Source organism: Chrysemys picta, chromosome 1 (assembly GCF_011386835.1).
Source record: "Chrysemys picta bellii isolate R12L10 chromosome 1, ASM1138683v2, whole genome shotgun sequence".
NCBI lineage: Eukaryota > Metazoa > Chordata > Testudines > Emydidae > Chrysemys > Chrysemys picta.
In genome coordinates this window covers 74,438,103-74,463,185 of record NC_088791.1, presented here as the reverse complement: position 1 = coordinate 74,463,185, position 25,083 = coordinate 74,438,103, and the positions used below count along the sequence as shown (strand labels likewise).

The 25,083-nt window shown below is 43.0% G+C and overlaps 1 protein-coding gene across 7 annotated transcripts in view; it reads left to right on the top strand.

The window, feature by feature from the left end:
• The window catches only part of PPFIA2 (PTPRF interacting protein alpha 2), a 642,070-nt gene that overhangs the window by 501,372 nt on the left and 115,615 nt on the right, over positions 1-25,083 (top strand). For all 7 annotated transcript variants that reach the window (XM_065559858.1, XM_065559854.1, XM_008166061.4 and 4 more), the window contains 3 exons: positions 3,170-3,391; positions 13,180-13,326; positions 20,470-20,604. In XM_065559858.1, coding sequence (XP_065415930.1) covers positions 3,170-3,391; positions 13,180-13,326; positions 20,470-20,604 — 504 coding nt within the window. The remainder of the gene's footprint in view (positions 1-3,169; positions 3,392-13,179; positions 13,327-20,469; positions 20,605-25,083) is intronic.

The window sequence follows — 25,083 nt, the reverse complement described above, 5'->3', positions numbered from 1 at the left end:
TCTAGATGAGGCCTCACCAATGTCGAATACAGGGGAATGATCACATCCCTCGATCTGCTGGCAATGCCCCAACTTATACAGCCCAAAATGCCATTAGCCTTCTTGGCAACAAGGGCACACTGTCGACTCATATCCAGCTTCTCGTCCACTGTAACCCCAAGGTCCTTTTCTGCAGAACTGCTGCCTAGCCATTCGGTCCCTAGTCTGTAGTGGTGCATGGGATTCTTCCATCCTAAGTGCAGGACTCTTGTTGAACCTCATCAGATTTCTTTTGGCCCAATCCTCTAATTTGTCTAGGTCCCTCTGTATGCTATCCCTACCCTCCAGTGTATCTATCACGCCTCCCAGTTTAGTGTCATTTGCAAACTTGCTGAGGGTGCAGTCCATGCCATCCTCCAGATCATTAATGAAGATATTGAACAAAACCAGCCCCCGGACCGACCCTTGGGGCACTCCACTTGATACTGGCTGCCAGCTAGACATGGAGCCATTGATCACTACCCGTTGAGCCCGACGATCTAGCCAGCTTTCTATCCACCTTATAGTCCATTCATCCAGCCCATACTTCTTTAACTTGCTGGCAAGAATACTGTGGGAGACTGTATCAAAAGCTTTGCTAAAGTCAAGGAATAACACATCCACTGCTTTCCCCTCATCCACAGAGCTAGTTATCTCATCATAGAAGGCAATTAGGTTAGTCAGGCATGACTTGCCCTTGGTGAATCCATGCTGACTGTTCCTGATCACTCTCCTCTCCTATAAGTGCTTCAGAATTGATTCCTTGAGGATCTGCTCCATGATTTTTCCAGGGAGTGAGATGAGGCTGACTGGCCTGTAGTTTCCCAGATCCTCCGCCTTCCCTTTTTTAAAGATGGGCACCACATTAGCCTTTTTCCAGTCATCGGGACCAAGAGAACATGAATATGCTGCTTTTCGACTAACTGCATTCAGCAAGTACTTACCAGAGGTGAACAACAGGAAAAAGTAACTTGCAAGCCAGTTTTGATCAAGACATATAACCTTTTTCTATAATGACTCAACTTAACCATGAAATATATGGGAGTTATCAATGAGAGTTAGGCACTTTTCTACCTTTAAAATCTATTCCTTAGTCATCTACTTCAACAGTTTTTAGATCATTTATTTGTTTATTTCTATTTTTTAAATTATTGTAATCTCTCAAAGAAAAATGGTGCAATTATTTTTTTAACTTTCACAATTATTTTTCACAGAAAATGCTGATGAATGTACTCTTGTTAGTAATTAAGGCTTACTGATGATGAAGTTATCATAGTTTTGGTCACGTAAAGTAAGTGACCGGAATGGTGTTCATGTTTCATATTTGATAGTTGCTTAGTTATATTTTTAGCTTCAATTCATATGCTACCATTTAGGGAATAATATGGCAAGGTAAACACATGATAAAGTTTGTCCATCTGTCTATGACTTACTCCATCTGTCATAAATGCAAAAATTACTGCATGAAAATAAAACCCTAAAAGTAACATTACAATAACCATGAGTGGAGAAGTTACATAAAGTTCATACACTGGAACAAAGGATGGTGGTAATGTATTTAATATTGTGGCCAGGTAGTATTTTTATTTTCATATACAGTTGCAGCATATGAATGGTAATTATATGCAAATGCTGTAATTGAAATCATTCTGACCAACAAAATAAAATGGAAATAAGATTTTTCAACTTCTACGATTGTCATTAGTCAGTAGTATCCCAAAGTAGATCAACTGTATTTCAGTAATTAACATACAGTTTAAGCATAATACAAATCACTAGGAAAGTAATTTTGGAGCTGAGCTGTTTTAATCTAATGAATCTTTAGTGTAAAATTTTATTCAGTGATCCACAGAAATACAGATGGTCTTAGTGTAACTATATGGTCTGGGTTCATTTGATAGCTGAGTTGAGTAAGAATATAATTAAAGTCAATAAACAAAGTGATTTTCTTTGAATTTGTAAATAGACACAACTGTATAAATATGTAGTCATGATGGTAACACAGAAACAGCAATGGGAGAAAGTATGGATTCTATCCAGGGCACAGCCAGACATACACCATGTATACAGTAGTATACACTTGGCTCTCCAGTGGGCAATGGACTACATCCTTGAGGACCAATATCCCTGTGCTGCACTCTTGACAGCATGGGACAATGTAAAGTGGCTTTTATAGCACTGCTCTATTGAACTCCAGCAACTTGCAGCAACCCATCAGCTGTTTGTCTCCCCCACTTCTCTGTGTGCAGATACTCAGCAGCTAGTTCATTGTTTCCCTTCTCATTGAAGCTGAGTGGCAGAAATATGAAGTAGCCTAGCCTAGCTGGGTACAGGGGTGAAGAGAGATGCTGAATAGAGACTTCAAGGAAGATGAACACTAATGAGGAAGAGACATTGGGAGAGCGAGACTTCAAGAGAGGACAAAAACTAGCAGAATCAGCCTGCAGAATGTTATTCGCAACTCCACCCAAACATAACTGATATCTGTCCACCATTCTGTTTGGGATTGGGGGAGGGTTAGTGAGATGATTCTTGGGAGCCATCCCAAACTTCATTGATTAATTTTAAATACAGTGTGGAGCCTTGTTGTTTGTTCTGTGCATACTTTCAAAATGACAGTTGTCCAGACAAACTGGGGATCAGAGGGTTGCTGTGCATCTGCATGATGCTTTCTGGTGAATTTTAGTAATGTGATCTGGCTGACTGAGTAGGGTTGGGAGGCAGGAACTTCAGAGTTCTGAAGTTTCACGTGTCAGTGCCAAACACTGTTGCTCATTCATGTTTACATTTCTTCCCTTATCATTTGTATATGCAATACTAGAGACTTAAAATTCCACCTCTCCTGATGGAGATTTCCTTGCTCTGAAGGTTGAATTCTATTGACTAGCGCCGACTTCCTATAAAAAAAAAAGACCCAGTACATAAATAATCACAATTCACCCCCCCAGTTGTTCTAAAACACAGTTTAACCGTGCACATATCTTCTATTACCTTTGTTCATTAGTATCCCTGAATCTCATGTTATTTACACTTAAAATGCCTGTAATATTTTGTCTTTTAATTGCTGACAGATTTGTTTTAAAAATGCTTCAGGCAGTTTCTACATTATATGATAAGTAATGGATGAATATTGTTGCGTCTCTCCCTGCAGCGCCTATCAAATGGCTCTATAGACTCAAATGATGAAGCCAGTCAAGTGTTGGAACTACAGGAACTGCTCGAAAAGCAAAATTATGAAATGGCACAAATGAAGGAACGTTTGGCTGCACTGTCTTCCCGAGTGGGGGAAGTAGAGCAGGAAGCAGAGACCGCCAGGAAGGATCTAATTAAAACAGAAGAAATGAGCAGTAAATATCAAAGGGACATTAGAGAGGTAAGATGGTTCACCACACTTTGACCTCAAACTTTTCAACAAGTTGTGCATGGGGTATTTGACATGAGCCAAGCTGAGTCACTGAACATGGCAATCAAGGTTAGCACTGACAGAAATCTTGGAAGTATGTTACACAAAGTTTAATCTTTAAAAAAAGAAAAGCACCCAAAATTATTAGAAATCTTTTTACAAAATATCATTCACAAAAACGAAAGTGTGTGTATGTCTCCTCTCAATAAATCTGTTTCCTCCTCTGCAAATTCCCACACATGTGAGACATCCCTTCCACTGAAATATTCTTCCATGCTCCTTATCGCCTCTCCTCATATATTTGTGACTCCCTCTTTTATAGCCTTCCAGATATCATGTCTCCAGGCTCAGATTTGCACTGAATCTGTTGTGTATCTTCTCAAACATGCAAAGAGGAGAAACCACTTTATCTCCCATCCTCAAGCACGTCCACTATCTTGCATTTCGATTCAGAATCTGTCAAAATTGCCTTCTCTGCTTTCAAAATCCTTCATGAAATTTCCTCCCTATCTCATAGTCCCTTTCTCTCTCTTTCCCTACTTCTTCTCCCTCCTCTGTTTCTTCACCTGTTCTTGCCACTCTTCATGCAAGAGACTGCTCCTTTGCAGCTCCAGCTCCATGACACAGCCGTGCTGTGTTTCTCCATCTCTTTTAAAATCTCAAATTAAAACATGTTTTATACAGTTTAAGAAATTATATTGTCTTATTATGCCACTCTGATATCTTCCCTATGTCCTCGCCCCCAACTGCTTTCTTTCCTCATCTGTGCTTTCTGACATTCCCTTTCTCAACTTCTCTCTCCCCTCTCCAGTGAAACATTCACTGTCTTCTGGACATCTTGAATCCCATCTGCTAGCTTCCTTTCTAGCTGTAACAATGTGCCAATGTTCAAACACCCATGCTTCAACCGACAGCCTGTCCTTTTTACTCTAAAACCCAAAAGTTAATTTACACAAATAGAATGAAATTGGACTAAACTATCAAAAGCCAACTTTGCTAATATAATTTTTTTCCAAACAGATATAAAGGTACCTGCTTGTATGATCTAACTGGACAGCAGAAGAAACGCTTTCCAATGCAGTGACTGAAGTATGCACTAATAAATAGAGTAGACTGGTTTGTTACACTTAGGATAAGGGTTTTTTCCTCTCCTCCACCTATGTGGAAAGTAGAACTGTAAAATAAAAGATGTTTTAACTACATTCATTATTTATTTAAGAAAAAATATAACTTTATTTTCTTTTAGCAATCAAGGAAAGGATATTCTAGATGTTTGGTTTAACCTTTGTCTTAGGACCAGATTCTGCCACCTTTACTTAGGTTACATAGTACCTTACTCTTTAAGTAATCCCACTTATTTCAGTGAGACAGTTTAGAAAGTAAAGTAATCTCAGTGTGCCAAGAGAATGTGTCAACATTTAAATCCTTCTAAAAAACAGACAAGTTTTTAAAGCTAAAACAATTATCTGCAGGTAGTGAAATTCATTGACATAGATTTCTGAGTCTAATAAAAACCTTAAAATGAAATCCTGACCCCACGGAAGTCAATAGCAAACCCCCGTTGATTTTAATGGGGTCAAGATTTCACCCTTAGTCTTCCAATAATTATGTGTATTGCATATTAATTATATATTGCATAATCTTCCAGTTATATATGTTGCATTGAGAGGAGACTATACCACAACTTATCACTGTATTTAGGACTTATTTTTTATTCCTGATTCATACGTGTTAATTCTGTACAGTTAGTAATTTTCTGGGTAGTTCATCATACTTGTGGTTCTCCATTTCACTTTGAAATAGGGGGAGATAAACTCCAAGGTAACATGTTGAAATGTTTCTGTTGTTTCACAGTAGCACAGAATCTGTTGCATGTCACCACTGTACTCATCTGATTGAGTTACATATTGGTCCAAATCCTGAAGCGTTTACTCATTTTTGACTCACTCCTTAGTCAGGCCAAAACTCTCATTAACCTTAGAGGGAATTTTGCCTGAGTAAGGCCTGAATAAAACATGGCTAAGAGCTTCAGAATTTGACTATTTTGATCCCCGATACTCTGTTTACTGATGCAATTATCATATAGACATTGATGGCTAGATGTGTTGGTGGTTTAGGTTTTATTGCCACTCCACCGGCATGATTTGCTGATTAATTTCATACTCTATGAGTATATCTACAAGGTAGCGGTAATTCTATGTTTTACTGCATTCTTCACTGATGAAACTGCTTTACTGATTGAGCTGCATGCTGCATTTCATTTTCCCACTGGATGGTACAGCGCAAAGTTAGCAGGAATTTAGAAGCCTAAATTGTCATCAGTCCTCTACAAATCTTTCTGCAAAATGTGCAGCCACATCCATTTGAGCTCACAAAATCTTGCGTTTGTGTGCCAAAAGGAATGTGGGTGTATGAATCCCAGATAATACAAATATGAGAGTTCAGGGCTAGATTCACAGAGGAACTTAGGCACCTGGCTGCCATTTTAGGCACCTAAGTCCAACATTTAAGCAAAATTGAGATCCCCCAAACCCCTGCTTAGCTGCCACCTAACCCACTAGGTGCCCAACTTTCTGTTGGTGAGCATGCACATAACCACTTAAGTCCCGATGCTGCTGAACTGCTCAGTGCCCAGTTCATGCTTAAATTGTGGTCGGATTCACAACATAGGTGTTCCCCCCACCTATCTCAGTTGTGGTAGGCGTTCTCACTCCATGTGTAACCCACACCAGAGACAGGTGGACGTGAGCAGGTCATGTGTGTCTCCCACTATACCGAATAATTAGGGCACTCCTCCAGGATGTGAGAGACCCAAGTTTGAATCCCTCCTCTGCTGCCTTGGAGTAGAGGCTTGACCCCAGATGTCCCACCTCTCAGGTGAGTGTCCCACTCCTCAGCTAATGAGTATTCTGTGGTGGGTGTCTCTCAATATCGCCTGTGGATGATATTCAACTTTGTATTAATAATTAAATATTCATTAAGCAAGCAAGCAAGAATGACTCTATAGCTCAGGGGTAAGGGCATTCTTCTGGGAGATTGGAGACATGGGTTCTAGTCCCTGCTCCAATGAATATTTAAACATTTAACTCACGGCTATGAATTCCACCGGGCAGCAGAGTGTCTAAGAGTGAGGTGCTGCAATGCCTAAATCCCTTTGTGCACAAAGATTGATGCATTTGGATATTTTCCTGCTGAAAATTTGCCAGAATGTATTCAGCTACCTATTGGCTGTGTGTTTTTAAAGTTGCGATGGATAAATCAAATTATTAAATATTGTTCTTAACACATAAAAGCTGCTGGTGGAAGAGTTTATTTCATTAGCCCCATGAAAATATCAGGATGGATGAAGAAAATAAATTCTATAATCAATGTAAGGAAACTTGAAAAGTTTCCAGTTTGTTATACATAATGCATACAGTATCTTGGTGCAGTCTCTAACATTATCGCCTTCAGTATGCAGCTTGATCAGTAAAATGTAAATGGGGTTTTTTTTATGTTCAGCATGTGAAGTATGTGATTATTGATCAGAACACCCAAATCAGTCAGCAAAGTATATGATAATTCAACCACTGAAATTTGCAAGTTGAAGAGTATGCCAATGTACAAGAACCATCTCAGTAGGTTGAGTACAGTTAATCATATACTTTCCTCTCTCCATTTTTCCCCACTTACCTCTCTTTCGGGTGTTCTGATTTCTAATTTTCCTGTGCTATCAGGAGAAGAAAGTGGTGCCCAAAGATAGAGCTAGAGCCAGAGCCATCCCTAGGGGAGTGCGTGGCCCGGGGTGGAAGTGACAAATCTGTCACTTCCGGGACCAACCGGTGCTGGCCAATCACTCCGGCATTTCCGGGAATGATCGCACCCAGTGCCAGCCAATTGCACTGGCGGCCTGCGGGGCCCCCCAAAGCACAGGGCCCGGGGCATGGAACAGTTGCCCTGATTCGCCATACCCAAGGGACGGCTTTGGTTAGAGCATAGAACCATAAGCCAGGATATCCGAGTTAAGTTCTTGCCTCTGCCACTGACTTACCGTATTTCTCTGGACAAGTCACCTTTCTGGATCTCTGACCTCCCCCCCATCACCCTCCAAGATATTCGACATATGGAAATTATGTCCAGTGTTTTCAGCTGAGTAGATTTGTGCCATGAGCTGCTTTTTCTGCCACTACTATTGTTGTTGTTGCTGTCCCCCAGTCAATTCCATGTTTCTGTCCTCTTCTGGTTCTTTTTGTACCTCTCTAATTGCTCCTTAAGTGTGTCCTCCAGAGGATCCTCCTCATGTCCCCTGTTCAACTTTCTGTGGGGTTCCATAGAGCTCCGCGGTTGGACATCTAGCTCTCAGCTCAATCTCAATGGCTAAAACAGAATTCTTAATGTTTTTCACCCCACCCTACCTCCCATATTGCCCCACACTTAGGAGGAGCTCCCCGTAAATGTCCACAAAGGTATCTCATTATCCTCCTTGAAATTCCTCCTTAACACTTTTCTTTGCCATGCTGCCTACACAATATTTGTCAACCATCAGGCTGCTGATGTTCTGTGACCCCGGCTTATCATTCTGACAAGTGTTTTTTCATTGTTTCCTTGTACTCCCCATCTATCTGGCTGTGTCCATCTGTTGTCTCCTGTCTCAAGGCTGTCCTTTTGTTCTGTGTGTTCTTAGTCTGTGATTAGGGCTCCTAGGAACTGCTGAGGTATAAATAATAATAATAATAAGATACAGGTAATGCAGTCACAATAAAAAAAAACTAAAAAGTACTATATTTGGGAGTTGCTTATTTGAAAATCTTTCATCTCATGCTGGTGAATTCACTATTGGCATAATCAAGAGAGATAAGAGCCATGTGGTTTGAGAGACATTTTCCCATTCACTATAAATTACAGGATTTTTTTATACTTCAAGACAATATGTAAGAAAACTATTGGAACATATATATATTTTTAATCTTAGCATGTCCAAGGTATACATAGGCCTCTACCTATGATATAATTGAATCTTTCTATTGTTTCCTTCCTTTTCTGATTGTTGTTTACTGTGAATATTTATAGATAACTGTTTTAGCATTTATAGATGATAGAGAGAAGCTGTTTCTTTTTTACTTTTGAATATCTAGAATAAAGACAGAAGTTACACCTGCAGCTTGAAAATCAGTCCTGTTATGTGAATCAGTGAAGCCAATGGAGAAAAGGCAAAATCAAATATCAAGGGCTTCCACTCTTTAGTGGACAACATATTTTACTTTAAAGGGAATAACTGTTTTGAAATATAAAATGTGGAACATTGTTACTCTCTCCCACTAGTTCCTGCATCAGCATAGTCCTTCTCACCCTGTATTATCTGTTTGCTCCTCTCTTCAGATGACAAGGAAGCAATCTCTTCACAGGCCCCTTTACACTCCATTTCAAAAATGCCATCAGTTGTCAGTGGGTAATAAGAGAAAGGAAGCAGCTGTTGGATGTGCCTTAGAGAAGTGCTCAGTGTGACGATTGGCATGAGTGGGCAACATCCCAGTGAACCTGCAGGGAAAATTATTTCAGCAGCAGCTTCTTTCTTCTTGCAAGGCTTCTCTTCCAGTCTTGCCAACCCTGAGCATTTAAAACTCTTGAGTCAGCCTCCCCAAAATCATCAGACTCAGGGCCGGTGCAAGGAAGTTTCGCACCCTAGGCAAAACTTCCACCTTGCGCCCCCCCACCCAGCCCTGCGGCAGCTCCCCGCCCACCCCTCCGACCTGAGGTGCCCCCCCAGCCGCCCCCTCTGCCCTGATGTGCCCCCCCGTGGCAGCTGCCCCCCCCCGGGGAGCCGTGCAGCAGCTCCCTACCCCAGCGCACCTCTGCTCCGCCTCCTCCCCGAGCACGCCGACCCCGCTCTAATTCTCCTCCCCTCCCAGGCTTGTGGCACCAAACAGCTGGTTGAAGCCGCAAGCCTGGGAGACGGGAGAAGTGGAGCAGCGACGGCGTGCTCGGGGAGGGCGCGTAGCAGAGGTGAGCTGGGGTGGGGAGCCCTGAGGCAGCTTCTCCCCCCACACTCTGAGGCACCCACCCCCAGCGGCAGCTCCCCACCCCAGCTCACCTCTGCTCCGCCTCCTCCCCAGCACACCGCCCCCGCTCTAATTCTCCTCCCTTCCCAGGCTTGGGGCGCCAAACAGTAGGGTTACCATACGTCCGGATTTTCCCGGACATGTCTGGCTTTTGGGGGCTCAAATCCCCGTCCGGGGGGAAATCCCCAAAAGCCGGGCATGTCCGGGAAAATCGGGAGGGCTCGGCGGTGCGGGGCCGGGGGCATGGTGCCGGGCCGGGAACCAGGGGCGCAGTGCCGGGCCAGGGTCACAGTGCCGGGCCGGGCGCGGGGCCAGACGGGGAGCCGGGGGCGCGGTGCCGGGCCGGGAGCCGGGCCCGCGGGGAGCCGGTCAGCCGGGTAGGCGGGGAGCCGGGCCGGCGGGGAGCCGGTCAGCCGGGTCGGCGGGGAGCCGGGTCGGCCGGGCCCGCGGGGAGCCGGGTCGGCGGGGAGCCGGGTCGGCCGGGCCCGCGGGGAGCCGGGTCAGCCGGGCCCGCGGGGAGCCGGGCCGGCGGGCAGTCGGGTCAGCCGGGCCCGCGGGGAGCCGGGCCGGCAGGCCCGCGGGGCCGGGAGCCGGGGGGTGCGCCGGGCCGCCGGGGGCCGGCAGTGCTGGGCGGGCCGGGGGTGGTCGGCGGGGGCCGGCACCCCAGGGCCCGAGCCGACCCAGGCTGGAAATGCCGGGTGGCCAGCCTGGGCCGCGCCTCCTCCCCCCACAACCCCCTTACCTGCTTCAGGCTTCCCGCGAATCAAATATTCGCGGGAAGCAGGGGAGGGGCGGAGACTTTGGGGAGGGGGCGGGGTTGGGCGGGGCTGGGGGCGGGGCCGGGGGCGTGGAGTGTCCTCCATTTGGAGGCACAAAATATGGTAACCCTACCAAACAGCTGATTGGCGCCGCAAGCCTGGGAGGCCAGAGAAGTGGAGCGGCCGCTGCGCTGGGAGAGGGAGTGTGAGCTGCACGCTTTTTGGCGCTCCCAAATCTTGGCGCCCTAAGCAACCGCCTAGTTTGCCTTAATGGTAGTACCGACCCTAATCAGACTGACTTACAAATCATGGTATTTTAAAACCATGTTATACAGTTTGGTTCTTTTTATTTGTCTTCTTGTTATTCCCTGCTTTTATGATTCATCTTTTCATATGTTTTTCTCAGCAAACATAAGGGCTAGAAACTTTTTTTTTTTTTTAAAGCTTCAGATTCTCAAGTATTTACACAACTACAAGCTGGGACTTGAGGAAAAGAGCAAATATCACAAAGATGTCAATAAAATCAGAAGAGTTGACAACTGAATCTTCTACCCTAACTGGGTTGCCCACAACAGGTCCCTTTGTCTCCCCAGGATATTCCTGGCAAACATAATATTCCTGTTAGAGTTGGTCAAAATGTTTTAATCAGAAAAACAGTTCATGGCACAACAACTACATTTACAACTAAATTAAATGTTGGTGAAATATGATGTTTTGTCAAAGCCAAAGCCTTTCATGAAATGAGCTAAGGTGCTGGCCCATGAAGTGGATATGCCAGTTTCAAGGCTCCCTGATTCAGAGCAATCTGGGATTAAAACTCTCTTCTGCCTAATTTACAGCAGAGTTTTCCATTCCCACTCAGGCAGAGAAAGGACTTCAACTTGGCACTTCCACATCGCAGGCTGGAGCACTAATGGCCACCCACATACACACCCAAATGCAGATCAAAAACAAATTTCAAAACCTCAAAATTTGCCACAAAATGGAATTGTCATCTTCTAGTCAGCTCTAGTCCTGACTCCCTTCTCCTGCTCCTTTCCTCGGTGTGTCCCCTCCACACTCCCTCATCTTTGAGGAGGAGCATCAGAGGCTATTCTTTCTCCACCCAAAGGGCTCCTTAAGGAAGTCAGCTGCTACAGACTACAGCCTATTCAAACCTGAAAGGATCTTTGCAAGAGTACAGTGTATTCCCAACTGTCTGAATAGCGTGGGAGGGGCACTGATTTTGTTCCAATAATCAAGAGGGTGGGAGCCGTTCAGTTGGCGGGATGGCCTCCCCTGCTGCTGGTGGTTCCTCCTCCTCCTCGCAGACCTGGCCAGGAGTCTCTGCTCTGCCCACTCACTCTCTCGTGACAGCGGGGCTGCAGAGGGCTCCCAGGGCTGCTGCAGGGCCAGTGACACCCGATCACTGCAGCTGCAAGGTTCTGGTGGGAGGCTGCAGTCCTGGTGGGGCAAAGCGGAGTCCTGGCCAGCAGGCTGTGCTCTGGGGGACAAGGAAGGAATTCGGATAATGCAGAAGTTTGAATAATAGGGTTTTGGATAAACAGGAGTGTACTGTATTATTTATTTGTTTGTTTTAGTTATTTCACTTACATTGCAGTTTCACCTAGATGACTTAGCCGGGTCAGAGCTCCATTGTGCTAGGCACTGTATAATACAGCAAATGATAGTCCATGTCCCAAAGATCTTACAGCACAGCCCACCCATGCATTAGAGAGCAGCTGAAACAACAAATATCCTTTTTCTGCTCCCAGCCATTGGCTTTACTGAGTACATGGGATGAGTCTACCTTAGTCACTGTGGTTACAGAACAATAGCTACACAGCTCCTGAGGTTTTCTTGTAACTGCATGTTAGGGTTTGCAGCATGTTTCTCACAACTCGTGCTCAATCACACCTCTTTTTTTTTTCAATAATCGTAGTTGTTTGGTATGTGTGGGCTGCAGCCTGTCTCTCAGAAGACCTTTTTAGGAGTGTCCCCCGAGGGAATTGTTGGAGTCATGGCTCCTGGCACCTTCTGCAGGACTTTGATTGTGGGAGGGGCACTGGGATGGTATCTTCCCTACCTTCCCTTTCTCTGTATACATCAGAGAGGGGACAAGGAGATGAGCTTGTGGGAGACGTGTCTCATGGTAGAAAGAGCTGCAGAAGAAGTGGGGTTCCATTTGGAGATTTGAGTTCATTGAACTCAAACCTTCATGTAAATATGCAGAGATTAGCTCAATGCCAGCCTTCATGAACTTAAGCTACAGGACTCCATTTGCAAACAATATCTCTACTGATTCTGTAGGGTTCATGCATTCCTAGTATATGTGACCTCCACACATACTCTCCTCCTGGCAAATTAAAGAGTAAGGTTTGATTGATGACACTAAGTACTCACAATAGGAAAGGGTTTGGATCTACGGTGAGTCAAGTTAGTCAGTTCTGGACCCTGGTACTGTGGATTTCAGTATTGGCCTTTATCACCGCCTCTTGTAATAGACTTACAATATATTAAAGCACATCAGCTTTCTTGATCAGTGGCATATAACTTTTATAGTACTGCTATAGTGATGTTCAGTTTTGATATATGAAGTAGATTCTTTTCTTTGTATTCATGTCTACAGTTATTTAAAAATAAGCAAGTTAATGTTGGGTTCTTTGTTATATGTATCACACATACCAAAATGCAGATAACTAGGAAAAAACTGAGAAGTTGAGAAATCTTCAGTTTTCCTTGAATGTTGTTCTGAACTGTATATTTATCTATATTAGTGGATGGCATTACATTCTGCTATAGACATTTATAGGTGGTTTATTTATATGAAGACATTAATCCAAAGGGGGAAAAATGCTTCCTACAGAAAATAGGAAAATCACTTCCTCTGCGTATTATTTTTGCAGCTCTGTCTACTGTTACATGAAAATTAAGCTGACATCTAAACTAAATGACATTTGAAATACATGTTTCTTCATTTTAGGCTATGGCACAGAAAGAAGATATGGAAGAAAGAATCACTACCCTTGAGAAGCGCTACCTCAGTGCACAGAGGGAATCCACCTCCATACATGACATGAATGATAAACTGGAAAATGAACTGGCAAATAAGGAGGCCATCCTGCGTCAGGTTCAGTATCTACATCCCTGGAGCAGCTCTCTTTATGCAGAATTATAGTTAACACTAAACAAACAAACAAAATGAGTACTGAAGTTGTGGTAGGAGGTTTCTATTAAAGTAGGCCAAATTTCTCATTCTAAATCAACCATAACCAACTTGCCTTAAAGAAAATCAGGCAGGTCAAAGTCTATAAGGTTCACATTAGTTACCACAATCATAAATAGCAAAACCAATTTGTCCACTCAGCTCTGTGAGGTATCTGTGCTGAGTTATGTATCCCTGTGGTGTCCTGAACCAGTGAGCATCAAATCACATAAGCTAAGCAAACAGTGCACCAAATAGTCTGTGCACCATGTTTACTTGGATATCATTGGTCACACAAATGCGAATAAAAATTATATATTTTAAAAGAAAGATTATTCCACCAAATATTAGTCATTTGCAGAAAATGGGTTTTAATAAATGAAAATATTTTAATAATGCATGGATTACACAGATAATTTTATCATCCATGTATCTTCATTTTAAAAAGGTTTTTAAGGATGAGACAGTTTTCTTTCATGTCATATTTTTTTCTGCGATTGTTGCAAAACCTGAAGTCCAAAGTTGAAATAGGGGACTCCAAAGCCCATCATTTAGAACTTATTCAAATTTATGGATTCTAGAGCTAAAAAAAGCTTTTAGAATTCTTAGGGTTTGTTTATCTTATAGCAAGGGATGTATTCTAGTAGTTCAGTGAGGAGAATGGAAGTCAAAACTTACAGGTTCTATTTCTGATTCTTTCGCTGGTTCAGTACAACCCTGAGCTAGTTGGTTTTAACCTCATAGGCACAGGATTTAACTTTCTGTAAAATTTGTGTAGATGCCTCAAAGGGGTCCTGAGAGGCATTATTAATTATTATATATCAATATTTGTTGTCATTAGGTGCTATACCGGAGAGAGAGCACAAGAACTTTTGAGTACCAGAACTCTCAAATTGCTTCTGGTTGTATTCTACTACAAAGTGATTTGAGTTTGAATAATAAAGAATAAAACCTAGTTATGTGCCAGCTAGGTCATTTGTGATTAAGTTTATGAAACAACAAAATCTTTGGGTCTGATGCTCCTTTGTCGCTGAAATACACACTGCATAGGGCTGTCAGGGAAGGGTGGGAGCAAACATGGCATTGCCTTCCGGTATAAATTAGAGCAACCTCGGAGTTCTATTACATGTGCTTCGACAGATGAAAGTCAGTGGGTGCAGTGAAGCTCTGCCCCCATGCTTGTCCTCCTGGAAATTCCCAGCACTTCAGACTCTGTAATGGTGGCTGGCTTAGAACCATTCTACTAGCCATGATAGGGTGGAAAATGAGGAACAAGAGAGATCTGCTACCTTTAAGGCCCATTTACACAGCTGTAGTGCTATAAAGGGGCTTAGGGCAACAGAGAATCAAGTTCTTTGTCTGACCAATGGATCAGGTGAATGGAGGACATTGCTTATAGTTTCAGGTAAGAATTACAATATGGATAGAAAACTGTAATGTAGAACTATGTATATTGTTTAAATTTTGGAGAAGTGAGTTTCTTTCTCTCCCTCAATAGACAACAAAGGTTTATTCTTTAGTTTTTCAAATGTCTTATCTGTAAACAGTATATAATGCAAAAGAAAAAAAAAGAGCTCCCCCCATTATAAGGCAATTTGAGAACACCTTGATAACTAAATTGTCCTCTAATTGAGTGAAACCCCATTAAAATAAAAATATTTATGTTCATTAATGAGAATGAAAGGATCAAAACCAAAACTTTTTGGATTCTATTTTGAAAGTTACTTGAAGACTGTTATTAATTTTCCTCTTTAACCATAAGAACAATAGATGAAAGAGCAAAATACCTATATCAGCTGTTAGTTTTTTATTAGCAATTTAAGTAGTTTTACAATATGCATAAATTGCCTACAGAGAATAGTAAGTACTGATAATTGTGCTACATAAAAGCTGACTTAGAATACATTTTCAGCATTGCAACATCAACAAAATACATTCTAAATCTTATTACCCTGTCAAAGGATTAAAATATCAGTATAAAAGATTACAATATTTACAGCATGCTCTTGTTAGTCCCACCCTAAATTCACTGGAAGGGGACAATTAATACTAAATGAAATCATATTAACATAACATAAGAACATAAGAAAGGCCGTACCGGGTCAGACCAAAGGTCCATCTAGCCCAGTATCCTGTCTACCGACAGTGGCCAATGCCAGGTGCCCCAGAGGGAGTGAACCTACCAGGCAATGATCAAGTGATCTCTCTCCTGCCATCCATCTCCACCCTCTGACAGACAGAGGCTAGGGACACCATTCCTTACCCGTCCTGGCTAATAGCCATTAATGGACTTAACCAAGATGAATTTATCCAGTTCTCTTTTAAACTCTGTTATAGTCCTAGCCTTCACAACCTCCTCAGGTAAGGAGTTCCACAAGTTGACTGTGCGCTGCGTGAAAAAGAACTTCCTTTTATTTGTTTTAAACCTGCTGCCTATTAATTTCATTTGATGACCCCTAGTTCTTGTATTATGGGAATAAGTAAATAACTTTTCCTTATCCACTTTCTCCACATCACTCATGATTTTATATACCTCTATCATATCCCCCCTTAGTCTCCACTTTTCCAAGCTGAAGAGTCCTAGCCTCTTTAATCTCTCCTCATATGGGACCCGTTCCAAACCCTTAATCATTTTAGTTGCCCTTTTCTGAACCTTTTCTAGTGCCAGTATATCTTTTTTTGAGATGAGGAGACCACATCTGTACACAGTATTCGAGATGAGGGCGTACTATCGATTTATATAAGGGCAATAATGTAGTCTCAGTCTTATTCTCTATCCCCTTTTTAATGATTCTTAACATCCTGTTCGCTTTTTTGACCGCCTCCGCACACTGCGTGGATATTTTCAGAGAACTATCCATGATGATTCCAAGACCTTTTTCCTGACTTGTTGTAGCTAAATTAGCCCCCATCATATTGTATGTATAGTTGGGGTTATTTTTTCCAATGTGCATTACTTTACATTTATCCACATTAAATTTCATCTGCCATTTTGTTGCCCAATCACTTAGTTTTGTGAGATCTTTTTGAAATTCTTCCACAATCTGCTTTGGTCTTAACTATCTTTAGCAGTTTAGTACCATCTGCAAACTTTGCCACCTCACTGTTTACCCCTTTCTCCAGATCATTTATGAATAAGTTGAATAGGATCGGTCTGAGGACTGACCCTTGGGGAACACCACTAGTTACCCTTTGTTCCCTGTCTTTTAACTAGTTCTCAATTCATGAAAGGACCTTCCCTTTTATCCCATGGCAGCTTATGTTACATAAGAGCCTTTGGTGAGGGACCTTGTCAAAGGCTTTCTGGAAATCTAAGTACACTATGTCCACTGGATCCCCCTTATCCACATGTTTGTTGACCCCTTCAAAGAATTCTAATAGATTAGTAAGACACGATTTCCCTTTACAGAAACCATGTTGACTATTGCTCAACAGTTTATGTTTTTCTATGTGTCTGACAATTTTATTCTTAACTATTGTTTCGACTAATTTGCCTGGTACAGACGTTAGACTTACCGGTCTGTAATTGCTGGGATCACCTCTAGAGCCCTTTTTAAATATTGGCGTTACATTAGCTAACTTCCAGTCATTGGGTACAGAAGCTGATTTAAAGGACAGGTTACAAACCTTAGTTAACAGTTCCGCAACTTCACCTTTGAGTTCTTTCAGAACTCTTGGTGAATGCCATCTGATCCCGGTGACTTGTTAATGTTAAGTTTATCAATTAATTCCAAAATCTCCTCTCGTGACACTTCAATCCGTGACAGTTCCTCAGATTTGGCACCTACAAAAGCCAGCTCAGGTTTGGGAATCTCCCTAACATCCTCAGCCGTGAAGACTGAAGCAAAGAATCCATTTAGTTTCTCCACTTTGACTTTATCGTCTTTAAGCGCTCCTTTTGTATCTCGATCATCAAGGGGCCCCACTGGTTGTTTAGCAGGCTTCCTGCTTCTGGTGTACTTAAAAAACATTTTGTTATTACCTTTGGAGTTTTTAGCTAGCCGTTCTTCAAACTCCTCTTTGGCTTTTCTTATTACATTCTTGCACTTAATTTGGCAGTGTTTATGCTCCTTTCTATTTGCCTCACTAGGATTTGACTTCCATCTTTTAAAGGAAGTCTTTTTATCTCTCATTGCTTCTTTTACATGGTTGTTAAGCCATGGTGGCTCTTTTTAGTTCTTTTACTGTGTTTCTTAATTTAGGGTATACATTGAAGTTGTGCCTCTATTATGGTGTCTTTAAAAAGCACCTATGCAGCTTGCAGGGATTTTACTTTAGTCACTGTACCTTTTAACTTCTGATTAACTAACCCCCTCATTTTCGCATAGTTCCCCCTTTTGAAATTAAATGCCACAGTGTTGGGCTGTTGAGATGTTCTTCCCACTACAGGGATGTTGAATGCTATTGTATTATGGTCACTATTTCCAGGCGATCCTGTTATAGTTACCTCTTGGACCAGCTCCTGCGCTCCACTCAGGACTAAATCTAGAGTTGCCTCTCCCCTTGTGGGTTTCCGTACCAGCTGCTCCATGAAGCAGTCATTTAAAGTATCGAGAAATTTTATCTCTGCATTTCGTCCAGAAGTGAAATGTTCCCAGTCAATATGGGGATAATTGAAATCCCCCACTATTATTGAGTTCTTAATTTTGATAGCCTCTCTAATTTCCCTTAGCATTTCATCATCACTATCACCGTCCTGGTCAGGTGGTAGGTAATAGATCCCTAATGTTATATTCTTATTAGAGCATGAAATTTCTATCCATAGAGATTCTATGGAACATGCGGATTTACTTAAGATTTTTACTTCATTTGATTGTACATTTTCTTTCACATATAGTGCCACTCACCCCCTGCACAACCTGTTCTGTCCTTCCGATATATTTTGTACCCCGGAATGATTGTGTCCCATTGATTGCTCTCAGTCCACCAGGTTTCTGTGATGCCTATTATATCAATATCCTCCTTTATCACAAGGCACTCTAGTTCACCCATCTTATTATTTAGACTTCTAGCATTTGTGTACAAGCACTTTAAAAACTTGTCACTGTTTATTTGTTTGCCCTTTTCTGATGTGTCAGATTCTTTTTTATGTGAATGTTTATCATCTGATCTGGCCCCTACTTTATCCTCTTCCATCCTCTGCTCAGGACTATAACCTGGAGATTCATTAGACTCTCCCCTAAGAGAAGTCTCTGTCCGATCCACATGCTCCTCTGCAGCAGTCGGCTTTCCCCCATCTCCTAGTTTAAAAACTGCTCTACAACCTTTTTAATGTTTAGTGCCAGCAGCCTGGTTCCACCTTGGTTTAGGTGGAGCCCATCCTTCCTGTATAGGCTCCTCCCATTCCAGAAGTTTCCCCAGTTCCTAATGAATGTAAACCCCTCCTCTCTACACCATCGTCTCATCCACGCATTGAGACTCTGAAGCTCTGCCTGTCTACCTGGCCCTGCACGTGGAACTGGGTGCATTTCTGAGAATGCCACCATAGAGGTCCTGGATTTCAGTCTCTTCCCTAGCAGCCTAAATTTGGCTTCCAGGACATCTCTCCTACCCTTCCCTATGTCATTGGTACCTACATGTACCACGACCACCGGCTCCTCCCCAGCACTACACATAAGTCTGTCTAGATGCCTCGAGAGATCCGCAACCTTCGCACCAGGCAGGCAAGTCACCATACGGTTCTCCCAGTCATCACAAACCCAGCTATCTACGTTGCTAATGATTGAATCTCCCAATACTAATACCTGCCTTTTCCTAGCAACTGGAGTTCCCTCCCCCGGAGAGGTAACCTCAGTCCGAGAGGCACTGGAAGGAGGGTCCCAACAATGGGAAGGTTTCCCTCTGCTCCCGTTGACTGCTCTGCTTCCCTGGGCCTTGCATCCTCCTCAACAGCTCAGGGGCTGTCTGACCGGAGGTGGGACAATTCTACAGTGTCCCGGAAAGCCTCATCAACATACCTCTCTGCCTCCCTTAGTTCCTCCAGTTCCGCCACCCTTGCCTCCAAAGTCCGTACGTGGTCTCTGAGGGCCAGGAGCTCCTTGCACCAAATGCACACATACACCACCCGCCCACAGGGCAGGTAATCATACATACTACTCTCAGTGCAATAAACTGGATAGCCCTCACTCTGCAGCTGGGCTTCTGCCTGCATTGTCTCCTAGTTAATGAAGGGTTTGTTTAAAGCAAGAAGTTTTAAATGTAGTTTGGTTTATAGGTTTTAAGGGGAATAAAGGGTATAAGATAGAACCGGCAAGGGACCCGCGCTCCCTTCCTGCTCCCCTTCTAAACTCCCTGTTAGCAGCCCCTGTTAGCAAAAATGTGAAATATTCATTTTGTATGTCTCATGGGGCAGAAAACACCCTACTTATAAAAAGAAAACTTAAAGGCCCACCCTTTTTTTCCCCCTCTGTACTTCTCTTTCAATGATTATCACAGGTTCAGTAATTCCATTTACATAAAACAAGATTTAACTGTAAATTCACAATAAAAAATTAACTGTGCAGCAGTAAGCAAATAGCTGACAGGAACTGATAATGGATGTCTTTGGATGTGTAACCAGGGCTGATTTCACCATCACACTAGTGGTATGTTATTGGCATCAATTAGTTCCAACAATTTTTTAGCAAATGTATCCTTCTAAAACATGTACTTCTTCCCAGTCTCTTATGCTCTCGGTTTTGCAGTAAAGGAGTTGATGTTTGTGTCTGTGGCTTTCAAAACTCTGATTTTATTGGCACAAATGCTATCTTTTTTCCTTGGCTGGCACTAATAGCACACAGATTAGAGGGAAAAGAATGTTTGTTCATCTTCATACTTTACAGATTGCAACTTCTTTACTTGGCCTTGATATGAAATCCTTAGTCCTCATATCAGTCATAGCGTAAAAGGCCTGCACAGTTCCATACTTGGATTAATCCTTTTCACAAGCCCATAATAAACTCTCTTCCAAGCTGGAGAGTATCTGTATCTGAATCCACTTGGAGTGCCCGCCTCAGAAAGCCCCCCAAGAATTGCAGCCATTTCTTAATTCTGCCTTTTATATTTTTTGTTTTCGTCTCTGGGTTTCAGATGGAAGAAAAAAACAGACAGCTGCAAGAACGTCTTGAGCTCGCTGAACAGAAGCTGCAACAGACAATGCGGAAGGCTGAGACCTTGCCTGAAGTGGAGGCTGAACTAGCTCAGAGAATTGCAGCACTGACTAAGGTACTGCACTGAGAAATAGGTTCATTTCAGAAATGTTTGGTTTAACTTGGTTTAATACATTCTGTATTCCTCCCTACAACAACCATAACAAACAAGGATTTCATTTCAATCTCATAAGAAATGGGGGAAAAATATGCTGTGTAGACACACTGTAAGCAAATGTTAATTACCGGTATGTAACATAATTAATTTTACCCTGGCTTTATTAATACCATTATTATAACTTGATATACCACGTGCCTTGACTGTATTTCTCACAGTCTTTATTGGCAGGTGCAGTAACTACTCTTACTTTAGATTACATTATATTTAAAAAGATGTCATGGATTTCCAAAAAATTCACGAACCCATTTAGTTTTAAAATATGTAAACATTTCCCTTTTAACCAAAAAAATCAAGCTGATAAATCATTTTTCCATAATGTTTTTATACCACATTAATTAGGAGAGACACAATAATCATTTTTACCACAATAAAGGATACAAAATTACAAAAATTTTCTTACTGGCATTTAGGATGAGTTGTGTGTGACAGAAACAAAGCCATCCTGAATATTGATTTTTTTAAATTGATTCTTTGTAGCAGTTAATCAAACTACAATTGTAAATCACAAGGAAAAATGTAAAGCCCTAAAGGGACCAAAGACAGTCTGGTTTCTCTGTTAACAATTTATTGTACAACAGCTTTCTTCAAGAAATAAGACAAAAGTACGTTTTAAATTATGCAAAATTCATATATTGCTCTCTACCACATTTTTCAGATGTGCATGCAGTTAATGCTGTAGTGTAGTTCAAAGTATTTTCAACTTCATTAGGACATGTAATTCTCATAAAATATTTAATCCTTCACATTTATAGTCGGATGAAAATGAAAAACTCCATACAGCACAATATGTTACACATGATTATGATTTATTTAAATTTTTTTTTCTCTATCACTACAGAAGATTGTATTAATTTTATTAGGCAACTAATTTTCATATTTTAACAGGTTTCAGAGTGAAGTGGGTTTTAGCCCACAAAAGCTTATGTCCAAATAAATTTGTTAGTCTTTAAGGTGCCACAAGTACTCCTCATATTTTAACAGAATTCTAAAAAAAACCTTTGTATTTGTCATTTTTTATTAGGTCTTCAGTGCCTGGGTGGCTTATAGGGTTAGCCTGGCCTTTGTGTAATTTAGTCAAGAAGGAAATAGAATATAATTTCTTTTACCTCATTAAGACAAAAGCAGTATTCAGTAATCAAGATTTTGTGCTGTCCACTTTAGGTATATGGGTTGGGAATCTGAAAGGGAACTGGAAATGCTGGAAAAAAGAAGATTCAACAGAAAGGAAGCTGCGTGAAATGACAAACAAATGTTACAGTATTTTGTAAAAACTATGGTGCACATGAATGAGGCATCCCTTGTCGGCTTTAAGTTGTCTATCTGTGATTTATTCAGCAGATGACCTGACATTTTAATGCCCTTAGCAAAATATTGCTTTATATTTAAGATGAAATTTTCTTTTATAAATTCTCCAATATTTTAGGCACCAGTAGTTTTTCTTCAACCTCAAGCATGTCTTCTGTTGCCACCATTTTTTTTCTTGAACAAACACTAACACTTAATATTGTGAGAAGACTATCTCATCTCAGTCATGCAGAATACTCAGTATATTTCAATGCAATATAGTCATTATTCTGATCATAAACATACTAAGACATACATTTCCATGTGCCTTTTTAACAGTTTTTTATTTGATGTGATTAGAGAACTGTGGACAGAATGGACATTTCATCCAAAATGGCCTTCATCCAAGTTTGTAGAAACTCTACAAAGTCAATTGGACTAAGTAATCTATATAAGAGTTTCACTGTTCCAGGGGCTTGATAGTAGTCTTCATTCTCTTGTATCAAACACTGGCAATGTGTGAAGTTGGAGAAATTGCAGGCAGGTAAACTGTAAGTAGGATGTTGAGCAAAGGCAGATTGATAGTCCACTTTTACAGGTCAGGGGTCAGAGTGCAGACAGATATCAAGATAGAACACAGGAATAGGTGCCCAGGGCAGTGGCGGATTTAGAGTTAGTGGGGCCCTGTGCGCAACTTCATTTTTGCATCCCGTGAGGACCCAGCTAAGAAAAAAAACACTCTCTCTTATCTCCCCACTATTTTTCATTCTTTTTTTCTTCATCCTCCTCCTATATTATAAGTAATGGAAAGCAAATTAAAATAAAGTGAGGTACCTCGATTGGGGCAGAGGGTTGGGGTGCAGGAGGGGGTGTGGCACACACCCCCTTCTGACAGCGGCTCCTACGCGGGGGAGCGATCAGGGGATCTCTGCATGCCACTGCCCGCCGGCACCACTCCCGCAGTTCCCATTGGCCAGGAACTGTGGCCAATGGGAGCTGCGGAGTCAGCGCTCGGGGTGGGGGCAGTGCGCAGAGTCACACACACCCAGGGGCTGCAGAGACATGCTGGCTGCTTCCAGGAGAGGCTCGGAGGAGGGAGATAGAGCGGGCAGGGAGCTGCCTTAGCCCTGCTGCTGGCATGTCTCGGTGAACCCCTTGGGGGGAGAGGGGCAGCAGGTCTCCGTGCACTGCCTGGGGTGTGCAGAGACGTGTCAGCAGCCGGCTGCTTCTGGGAGTGGCATAGGGCCACCGGCCATAGCATGCAGGCAGCCTGCCTGCCTGAGCCCTTCTATGCTGCCAGCCGGGACTCGGGGGCAGGTTGTCAGATGAGATTTCTCCTGCATTTTGGGGGACCCCCTGTCATTGCGGGCCCCGGGCCACCACATAGTTTGTTTCATGGTAAATTTGCTCCTGGCCCATGGGGCTTCTGGGATGGATTGGAGGACCATCATATCTTAGTTGTTGTGATTTCCTGTTTTCACTACAGTTATCTCGGGGTAGCAACATGTGTTAACAACTGCCTCGGGATCTGCCCTATGGGGAAAATTTATGATAGATCAAGTTAAATCTGCAGTGAAGGAAAAGCTTTAGTCTCTGTGAATATCTGCACAAACCTTTATAGAAGACTCCATGATCCTCCCCTCCAACATGATGCCTTCTTCCACATACATGATATTTATTTTTTGGAGGTGAGGCTGTCTGACTGGAATTCAACATCTTGAAGGGAGTAGTCTGTCAGATACATTTCCCCCTCTGGTATTTTCAAGGAGCGGTCTCAATCCAGTCTGGGGTGGTCATCCCCTTTCTCCATTCAGCCATATCAGGCAGTAATATATTGTATTGAGGCAGCAGTTGTAAACAGCATACTCCATGAATTTAGAGGTGAAGAAAAATAAAGTGAAAGTTACAGGGACAGGGGAGAGCAAAGTTTTTAATGGATGTAAGGAATTAGTATGTATTAAGAACAGAGTGAAAGGCTGAGGAGAAATGTGAGGGAGAGGACAAGGGAGGCAGGAGGAGAGAGGTCACTGAGGGAGGGGGATGGTTTAGAGTACAAGAGAAATATCACTCTTTGGGACAGGAGAGGAGGGGAAAGAGCTAAGGTGGAGGAAGAAGGGGAGATCACGTTAGATTTAATCAACTTTATTTTTGAAGAACTTGACAAGATCCTCTGTGAAGGGAGAGCAGTACAGGAACTTAGGTGGTTTTATGACAAAAGACAGTTGGGATCAATATTTGTGGAGTAGTGATGCTGCTTGATGAAGAAAATGAATGGCAGAACTGAAAGAGAGAAGGAATTTGAAAGTCTATGTGGTCATGGGACTTTCAGCAGAGGCACTTAGTAGAGAATATAAAAGTTGGGGATAAGGCTAGGATTGGGAGTTGTTGGTAGAGACCTTGTGGTGGGAAAAATGGATGAAAAAGGCAGACCTGAGAGAGAAAGCAGAGTGGAGAGAATCACTGGCTGAGTGAATGGAAGAGGGGTATGAGAAGGGCTAAAAAGCCTTTCTCACATGCCGCCCCACAGCCCAGCACCCCCCACAGCCCCACCACCACAACTGCACCATACCCCAACATACACAAACCTCCCCCACTGCCAAGAACCTCCTGCCCCCTCACGGCTGAGTGCCCACCCACAGGCCTCATAGAGACCTACTCCCCCATTCCCTGCCCCCTGGCCACACTAGCCGGTCCCACTGGAAGGTGATTGTGTCTGCCGGGCTGAGCCGGCACCACAGCCAGGGCTGGTCCCAGGGTGGGGATCACTTCGCCCCCTCAGGAGCAGCGCAATCAGCTAGGCTGGAGCAGGAGTTGGGTCTGCCCAGGCCAGGCTCCCTCAGGACCCACAAGCCTGGCCGGACCCAGCCAAGCCCCCCATGTTGTTCCCTGCCCCCTTCCCCCCACCACAATTGGCTGAGACCAGCCCGGCCTCTGCACCGGTCAGGTGGCTCAGCCCCTGGGAAGCCGGCGGGACCCCACAGGTGGTGGGCAGCAGACACCGCTTGGTACTGGAGCAATGCGGAGGAGCAGGGCAGATCCCTGGGATGCAACCCCTGAGAACCTGCCAGGCCCGGCCGCTCTCACTGGCCC